Consider the following 9,682-nt stretch of genomic DNA (forward strand, 5'->3'; position numbering starts at 1 on the left):
CCAACATGGCACAAGTATACATATGTAACAAACCTGCACGTTATGCACATGTACCCTAGAACTTAAAGTATAATAATAATAAGAAGAAGAATAATAAAAAGAAACCTTTTTACTTTAAAGCGCACAGCATTTCACTCTTGAAAAGCACAAAACAAGTTCTGTGGGGACAAACATTTGCACCATGCCTGCCATTCATGCCTGCCTTACCTTTATGGGTTTCTCTCACGTGTTTCAGAAGTTCTGTCCATGTTTTTGCCACAAAGGAACATCCTTTTTGACATACATAGCCTGTGTAAAAAAATTGGTACATTGTCTGTCATGAATATTCAGTGTAAACACTGACCAGAACTACAAAGAAAACTTAGGTGCCTATATAATTTTCTGTTCCCCTCCTAACAGTATTCAAGTCAGCCTCCTGAGGTAGGAATAAAAACTAAAAAAAGAATTACGTTACAGTAAAACTGAGTAGTGGCACAGCAAGGTGCCTCCTTTAAGGATTTCACTTTCCTGTGAAGCAAACTTCACAGAGTTCCCATCTTCTCAGTATGATCATGGAATAGGCAAACTTCACAGGAAGGATGCCTTTCCCTCTCTCAGCGTTCTCAGGAAGTTGGGTGGGCTGTGTATGGACTCCTATCTCCACGTCTTAATTTCCCTTCCCCTGCCTGCTCTATTCTTGCCTCTATTTTCCTCAGCAAATATACTCTGTGGTCGGTCCCTTGTCTGTGGCACAGCACCAGCACCAACTCTCAGTAGTGTTACCATGCCCAACCCTGGCTTCCTCTAGTCTGGCCATCTTGTGTCATACTGCACAAAAAAAGTAGGGTACATTACATTTTAACTCGATCACAAAAAAAAAGTTTTGTTTTTTTTTTCAAAGAGTATAGCTAAGGAAGAAAATAAACTGGAAGGACCCAGAGAAAAACACTGAAAACAAGGGATATGTGCAAAGCACTGAAATGAGATTAGTAAGTATACAACAGCAAGGCTGAGTTCCACCCAACTAGAAACTAAAAACAATCAGGCTGCCTCTCACTGTTACTAACCTCTTTAAAAAAAAATCATAAATTCTAGGACCTAGGAAATTGAAATACAGATTAGCAAAAATCCCTCAAGGAAACAGGTAATAGATTCAAGTAGTTAATGTAATCAAGTCTTTTTTTTTTTTTTTTTTTTGAGAAATGTAACATCTGAAGGCTCTCAAAATGTCACACTATTATCCAAGCCTTGTGAATGGTCAACAAGGAAAAGAATGGCACAGGCAGTAAATATTAATAGAAGAGGTTAAAAATGACAGAAGCGTCAAAGCCATGGCTGGAGCATCAGCACATTCGTCCGTGTAACGTGTACCCAGGCACTTGTGAACAAACAGCACATTACACGTGAACAGCAATGACACGGTAGTGGAAAAACAGACATATACAGTGCCTCTTTGGACAAGAATGTAAGACCCAAATAAGCACGATGGTGTCCCCTGCCCACAGAGTTCCCTTCTTTTCAGCATGATCACGGAACAGATTCAAAGGCACCCAGGATTTGGCATCCCCCTCAGAGGAGCACACCCAGGCTGTCCGTACACACCCTCGTGGGTCTTGGCATGTCGTTTCAGCTTGCTGGGTGATGCAAAGTGTTTCCCACATCCTTCCTGGGTACACCTGCATTGGCAACACATGAGGTATTAGCCAATCCATTTTCACAGAGAACTCCACTCAGGGTCAATGGCACTTTGTCCTGTTTCTCCCACTGAAGTCTCTCCTCTTCCCATAACCAAACCCATGTTAAAATGTAGACCTCATCACAGGTGAGATTCAAGTTTTAGGGCAAAACAAGCTTTAGGGCAAAACAAACTGTTGGAGGAAAAAGTCACGTTACTTTTTTTAACCCAATTAAACAGTTTTCATCTTTATACCTCCGACAATATAGTCTGCTTTCATGGTTACAAAAAGATACTTCGAGAGGTTATCTGACTTGGCTTAGGTAAACCCCTAAGCCAATCTGAATCACTTGTGACTAGCTCTCCTAATGATGGTGCACAGGGGGTGTGCAAGAGAGCACAGCGGTAGATGCATCTGCCTCTGGTGAGCAATAAAAAGCACGTCCCCCTCTGTGCTAAAGCCATCAGCAGCAAAGAAGCAGCAGCAGACCCACAAGCAAGGAGAAGCAGGGTCACTGCAGCAACTCCAAGGCACAAGGCAGCCTGTGCAAGCTGAGGGAAAGTGCCGGATGACCAGAGCCATGCAGAGAGCCACTGGCCCTTTTGCAGGTCTACCCAACTTGTCCAGCCACCCTCACGTTCCTCAAAAAACCCTCTCTAACTGCAGATAAACCCAATTACTTGTTTTGTTCTACAGGAAAAGCATAATGAATGTCTCCATAATGACATTTCATATAGTTGCACAGGCTCTATTTGAATAGTTAAGTAATTTCGCAGCCTTTAAGCTTAACTACAACTAGAATAATCTCAAAAATTATTTTCAAACACATTAAGTATTTCTTTTAGAGCAAAGTAAACCTTTAAAATGCTCCCAATACGTAAATGTACATATGCAGTACATATTATCAGAAAAATGCTGATTAGGAAGCTTTCAGATTTGTCCCACCGTTGCTTTAAATTTCAATGGCTTTTCAGGTTACAAGTGTTTTTTCATTACATGGATAAACCCTATAGTGGTGCTGAGATGTTAGTGCACCAGTCACTCAAGCAGCATACACTGTAGCCAACGTGTAGTCTTTCATCCTTCACCCCCTCCCCGAACTCCCCACTCTAAATCCCCAAAGTGCATTAAATCACTCTATGTCTTTTTGGCCTCATAGCTTAGCGCCCACTTGGTGAAAACTATGGTATTTGGTTTTCCATTCCTGAGCTACTTCACTGAGAATAATGGCCTCCAGCTCCGTGCAAGCTGCTGCAAAAGACATCATTTTGTTCCCTTTTATGGCTGTGTAGTATTCCATGGTGTATATACACCACATTTTCTTTACTCATTGGTCAGTGGGCACTTAAATTGGCTCCATGTGTTTGCAGTTGTGAACTGTGCTGCTATAAACATATGTGCATGTGTCTTTTTCATATAGTGACTTCTTTTCCTTTGACTAGACTTCAGATTATACTATGAGGCTACAGTTACCAAAACAGAGTAGTACTGGTATAAAAATAGGCACTTAGACCAATGGAACAAAAGAGAAAACCCAGAAATAAAGCCAAATACTTACAGCCAACTGATCTTGAACAAAGCATATAAAAACATAAACTGGGGAAAGGACTCCCTGTTCATAAATGGTGCTGGAAAAACTGGGTCCCTATCTCTCACCTTACACAAAAATCAGCTCAAATTAAATTTATGACCTGAAACCATAAATATAATTCAAGAAAAAAAATTGGAAAAAACTCCTCTGGACATCAGCCTAGGCAATGAATTCTTACTAAGACCCTGACAGCAAATGCAACAAAAATAGAAATAAATAAATGGGACCTAATTAAAAAGCTTCTGCACTGCAAAACAAATAATCAGCAGAGTAAACAGACAACCACAGAGTGGGAGAAAATATTGGCACATTATGCATCCAGTAAGAATGTATATCCAGAATCTACAGAGAAATCAGCAAGAAAAACAATCCATCAAAAAGTGGGCAAAGGATATGAACAGACATTTCTCAAAAGATATATAAATAGCCAAAAAACATGAAACAATGCTCAACACCACCCTTGCATTTCCAATCTTATTCACACCTAGAATCCAAGGGATTTTCAGCCACATGAAGTACCTACTTGAACAGAGGTTCACTGGTGTGCTGGCACTGATGGATTTTCAGCTGCTGATGTTTCTTAAAGGCCTTCCTACAGTCTTCAAAACTGCACTGTTAATTGTAAATTGTAAAGGCTCGTTAGTCTTATGGAAAGTCAAAAAAAAAAAAATCAACAGTTCATAACAGAATCCTCAAGATAAAACTATTTTGGAGATTATATAATTGTTACTTTCACCCTTTTGTTACTGTAAAATTCTGCTTTATCTCAAAAAGATTTGAAGAACCATATGACATTTGAAAAAGGAAAAATGTTTCCATTGGAATAGTCTCCCAATACACTTTTATTTGCACAGTGTTTGCTTCTAAAATAAAACCTTTATCATTATGATGGCATTAAGTAAATTCAGACATTTGACAGACAAAATTGGGTTGACGAAAACCTTATTTTTCACTTTTATTTTTTAGAGACAGGGTATCTCTCTGTTACCCCAAAATTTTTTGTTTTGTTTTCTGTTTTTGTTTTTTTTTCAGAGACACCATTTCACCGTGTTTCCCAGGCTGGGCTCAATTTCCTGGCCTCAAGCTATGATTATAGGTTTGAGCCACCGCACCTGGCTGAAAATGTCAGAAACACAGGCAGTAAGTGCAAAAATAAATTTAAGCACATAAAATCATACTTACTATATATTGTTTTTGTTGATTTTCATGTTTGCGTTCAAAATGTTTCTTCAAGTTTGATTTTGTGTTGAATTTTTGATCACAGCCATTAGCTGCACAACTGTAAGAAGTTGTATAAACCAAAATATTAATAAACCAAGGGAAAAGAAGTTTTCAGACACACATATCCTCCTCCTTTATAAAAGCGAATTATTCCAAAGCACAGTAATACTATCAAATAGTCTTAGCGAATTCCAAAGTGTTAAGCCATACCACATAGACCTTTCAACCTGATGGCTATCATGTAACAAGATGCTTTTTCATATTAGGCTTCTGAAATTATACACACTACATCAGTCATCTTTTATACACACTGGGCAAAAGCCTACACCAGGCCTAAATCATGCTTAAGATAAATTATCCTCAGCTTAGAATCTGAAAACCTTAATGCTGCTTGAGATGTCATTATAAACTGCATTTCCGGAAAGGCCTCAATAAAATTTGTCTGGGCTTATCATTAGAGGTGAAACAGATACTTAGAGCAGAACCATAACCATTACGTTCCCTGGCTTATCAAGCCATTCTAGTTCTTATTTTGGCATCTTGGCTTTGAATGATCTGAATCCTCTGCAAAGCCGGTTTTTTTTGTTTGTTTGTTTTGTTTTTTTTTTTTTCCCAAAAGAAAATTTGTGCCTCTTGTGATGAGCCTTTGTAAGCTTGAGGGATGAAGCAGGACTTCCCTTCCCAGCATCAATCTTAGCCATCACTCACTGATAACCCTAGGGCAGGCACTGTCCCATTCCTAGGGCCAAGCAGAGACAAACAAGCCAGCAGTGACCATGGGAGGCACAGCACAGAGGCCCACAAATGGGAGAGACCCTAGAAGCCCCCACTAACTGCAGGGACAGAATGCTGAGTGTTAGCTGGGCAGGCAGCCAACAGTAAGCGCGCTCTCCGGCCTCCCCTGCAATAAGGGCGGCTCATGGCTAAGTCCAGCCCACCTCTCTAAATAAGGGGGCGTGCCCCTTATGTCCTTCCCTCCTTCCTGCCAGCAGCATGCTTATGCAACAGCTGGGCCCTAACAGATAGCACAGTGAGGCTGAAACCCAAGATGAAGATAGCAGAGACAAGTTAGAAGGGGCTCCAGAGCTCCTGCCTCTGTATTTCTGTATTTCAGTCACACAAGACAAAGAGCCCATCTTGTTTAAGCATCTCTTACGCTGGGTTTCTTGCCATTCTTCACCCTAAACCTGACACAGGCATCTAACCTAACCGAGTGTGGGGCAGGAGGACAGGCGGGGAGGAGTCCTGACAGGAACCCAATGGGCGTGAGAGACCCCGGCACACCTGGAGAGAGGGCTGGTTAGTTAGCAGAGCTGGAGCACAAATTCATGCCTGCAAGTCAAGCAAATGGGGCAAGAGAAGCAGAAAAGGACCCAATCACACAGGCCACTGCAGGACACACTTGGAACCTGGACTTCATATGTAGGCCGTGCTTGAAAGCACCGCATAGCTTTCAGGGAAGCACGCGGGAGGGCACTGGGGGAGAGGGCTGGCCTACAGACTGTCATTCCAGCCAAAGGAAGGGACCGAGATGAGACGGTGGCTGCTGGATCTGACGGGTCAGTTACACGACCTGGCAACCCACCTGTTGCAAGGGATGGGAGAAAGAATGGAGAGTCCAGGGAGCTGCCTTATCTTTGCTGTGGGTCACTGGACAGACAGTGAGGCCACCTCTCCAGACAAGACCATGAGAGAAGATCAAAGAGAAAAGTGAGTTCAGTTTGACTGTGACAAATTTGGGCCACAAGGAATTTTTTATTTTTTTAATAGAGATTGACCTGACCATCTTGCCCAGCCTGAACTCTTAGCCTCAAAGCAATCCTCCCACCTCAGCCTCTCAAAGTGATGGGATTACAGGCTTGCGCCACCACACCCAGCCTACCACATGGCATTTAAGAAGACACAGAGACAGCCAAGTAGCGCTGTCCCGAGCAGTGGGAAACAGGGATCTATAGCTAAAGAGGGGCACAGTCTGGGCTAGAGCACAAGCTGGAAGAATCACTGTCCAGTAGTTCCTGGTTGCATGGCATTTCCTACCATATCCACCCCCTACTTGGCCAGGACCCCCCACTGCTGCCAAAACAGATGACATTTTTAGTTTTGTTATGTAACTTTCAAGACTTCTTTACAAATAAGAACAAATACAAATATGGTTGCTTCCTGCCTACCCAACACCCACTACTCACCCCTCCCCCCACCCCCTAGCTTTTTTTACACACATAAAGGTAGGCTACGGAGGACTCTTCTGCACCTTGGTTTTTCAATTAAAGTGCCCTGGTGATTTTCTCATGGCTTTGCAGAGAGCATCTGCATTCATTTTCCTGGCTGTAGGGTATCCCACTGTGTTGATATGCTTTAACTTGTCCCCACTTATGAGCATTTTAGCTGCTAAGATTACAGGCACAAACCACCACCCCTGACTAATTTTTGTATTTTTGTAGATATGGGGTTTCACCATGTTGCCCAGGTTTGTCTCAAACTCCTGGGTTCAAGTGATCTGCCCGTCTCCGCCTCCCAAAGTGCTGGGATTACAGGCATGAGCCACTGCACCCTGCCAGGCTTCACATTCCTGATCTCATGAGTTAACAATCAATCTTCTTACCAGGTCTATATGCCCAACACAGCCCACTTCAAAAGCCTAAAACCAGGTCTCTACTTACACAAACGGCTTTTCTCCAGTGTGAGTCAGAATGTGGCGGCTCAGATGGTAGTCCCTGATGAAGGCCTTGCCACACCCTTCATAGTCACAAACAAATGGTCTCTAGCAGGAAAAAAGAAAAAGCATGTCACCCCTGCACTAGTTAGTAACTCTGGTATCATCTAAAAGCTTAAACTGCCTAGTGTTAAGGCCACAGGCTTCCTATGCAGAGGTGGTTTCTACTCAGTAAGAGCTGTGCACCTGCTGCAAGACACAGCGTTCCTGCACAAAGTTACACAACATTAACGCCACCACCTCTCACAAAGTCACTACACAGATTTTTGTTCCATGAACGGCATTTAAAATAAGCAGGCACAGCATTTTTAACCTGCTCCCAACCTGGCAGCAGGCTTTCACAGGGCATCTTAAAGATGCCCTGGCTGTTAGCATGGCTTGTCTGCACAGATGCCCACCGCCACATGATTTAACATGTAACAAGCAAGCCTAGGGCAGAGGAATGAGGGAGGCCTGTCTCATCCCAGACAAGCCCAGTGTCTGTGCTAAGAGAATGCCAAGCACAGCTATAGGAAAGTGTGTCACACCTGAAAAAGCTCACAGGTGCCAGGGCGAAGCAAACGAAACAGCTCAACACCCTAAATGCAACCACCTTTTGTGATCCAGGGGTTGGGAGGGGGTGACTCATTTTGAATCTATAGTAAAAGCCAAACACACACCCAAATAACCAGTTTGGTGCATCTAACTATGAAAAGCATACCACCAAGGTGTCCAGGAAGGAGGTACCCAGGCCTCCATGAGAGTACTAGGAGCAAAGCAAGCAAACAGGTACACAGTGAGCTGTATCACCAGGGGCACAGCCACAGAACCTTGCACAGTGGCAGGCGTGGAGTAGGCTCAATAAACATGTCAAATTAATCTACATGAGAGATTTGGGACAACAAAGATGACTCCAAGTTTTTCAACCTGTATTAAGGAAACTGGTAGTGCCAGTATCCAAAATACAGCACACAGGTCTAAAAGGAAAGGCAAGCTTTTATTTGGATCTACTGGTAATACGGAGCCCAGAATTTAGAGGCTAGAACGGGCAAGAAGAAGGACAGAGGAGCAAAGCATAAAGGATGTTATGAGTGATGCCAGTGGCTACATAAGACTGCAAGAGGGAGTGCGTGGGGTGGAAATGCAGAGGGCAGAAGAGGATCCAATGAAAAGGGCAGACGAGGAAGAGGAAAAGAACCAGAGAAGGTCTCAAGGAGGAAGCCGTCGACCTTCCCGTGCTGGAGAGGGTAAGGAATGAGGCCCATGAGGACACCTGGAGGAGGTGGCCCATAAATTAGAGGAGGTGCAAGGGGCAAAGGTATGGACTGCAGCCCCGTGGTTTAAAAATTAAGGGCCTTCAGCTGAGGCAGCGTGAAGCCTAGCTCTGCCAAAAACTGGGAAAGTGGGCAGATTCCTCGACCTCCATGACCCTCGTTTTCCTCACTTGTGTGTGACATGGGCTGCCACGTCCTATCATGGTATCTGACATTCTCCTGCCCTCAAAATAAAATCCAAACTCCTACTAGACCTACTTCTCAGAACTCATATCGTGATCTCCGCACCTAAACACACCCACCTGCCTCCCACCCCGAGGGCCACAGGCTCCCTTTGCGTTCTCTCTGCCCAACCCAAATGTCTGCATGGCTAGATCCTTCTTATTCGGCTCACACAGAGAGGGCTTTCCTGACCACAACACTGCATGTCACTCCCACCTATCCTGTGGTCGGCTCGACCCAGGAACGAAGGTCCATGGCAGCAGACACCCTAGGTTTGCCTGCTTTGCTCACTGCTCTCTCCAGTGTAGAGTTATGAAGAAATGAGCACATGCTGCTTTCACGACCCCCGGTACATGTAACCCATCTTCTGTACCAACTCCAGGGGCCAGTAATTGGCAGGTGTCTAGTAGTGGTGGGCCCCCTCAAACCTCGCACTTATTTGCAGATTACCGGAGGCACCTGGCTGGCCGAGACTCACGATGAAAGAAGGGGAAATGATTGCTTAGTAAGCCCGGAGCCCCTGGCATAGATACCAAGGTCGCAGAACGAAGGTCCTAGAACTTCTTGTCTACTTCCTCAGCTCCTTCCCTAAGTCCACGATGTCAAAGCTGAACGCCCCGCACAGCGGGGCCTAAGGCCCTAGCCATGACTGCAGTGGCTGCTGGGGGGCCACGCGCCCTTCCCAGGCCGCTGGGCAGAGCCCACTGGCGAGCCACCGCCATCCCTAGGTTCAGGGTTGGCCGCCTCGCCCCGCTCACCTCCCCCGTGTGCTTGCACAGGTGCGCGTCAAGCTTCCAGGCCTTGCTGTAATTGGCGCTGCAGTCAGGGAAGGAGCAGATGAACCTCCTGGGAAGCGCGGGGCGCGGCGGGGTCGGAGCTGAGCTCTCGCCGGCTGCGATGAACGCTTCAGCGATGGTCAGGGACGACACCGACTCCGCAACCACGGCCGGCGGATCCAGGGCGCTGGCGCCTCCACGCCCCGGGCCAGGCGCGCTGCCATATGCCGAGACACGTGCCGGGAACCGGC

The 9,682-nt window shown here is 45.1% G+C and overlaps 1 protein-coding gene across 1 annotated transcript in view; it reads right to left on the minus strand.

The window, feature by feature from the left end:
* GTF3A (general transcription factor IIIA) overlaps positions 1–9,682 on the minus strand; it is a 21,942-nt gene that overhangs the window by 6,793 nt on the left and 5,467 nt on the right. The window contains exons 3-8 of the mRNA XM_011959115.1: positions 9,414–9,682; positions 7,128–7,228; positions 4,429–4,525; positions 3,770–3,858; positions 1,582–1,655; positions 208–288 (exon numbers count right to left, since the gene is read on the minus strand). Coding sequence (XP_011814505.1) covers positions 208–288; positions 1,582–1,655; positions 3,770–3,858; positions 4,429–4,525; positions 7,128–7,228; positions 9,414–9,682 — 711 coding nt within the window. The remainder of the gene's footprint in view (positions 1–207; positions 289–1,581; positions 1,656–3,769; positions 3,859–4,428; positions 4,526–7,127; positions 7,229–9,413) is intronic.

This window comes from Colobus angolensis, unplaced genomic scaffold (genome assembly GCF_000951035.1).
Source record: "Colobus angolensis palliatus isolate OR3802 unplaced genomic scaffold, Cang.pa_1.0 Scaffold113, whole genome shotgun sequence".
In the NCBI taxonomy this organism is placed as follows: Eukaryota; Metazoa; Chordata; class Mammalia; order Primates; family Cercopithecidae; genus Colobus; species Colobus angolensis.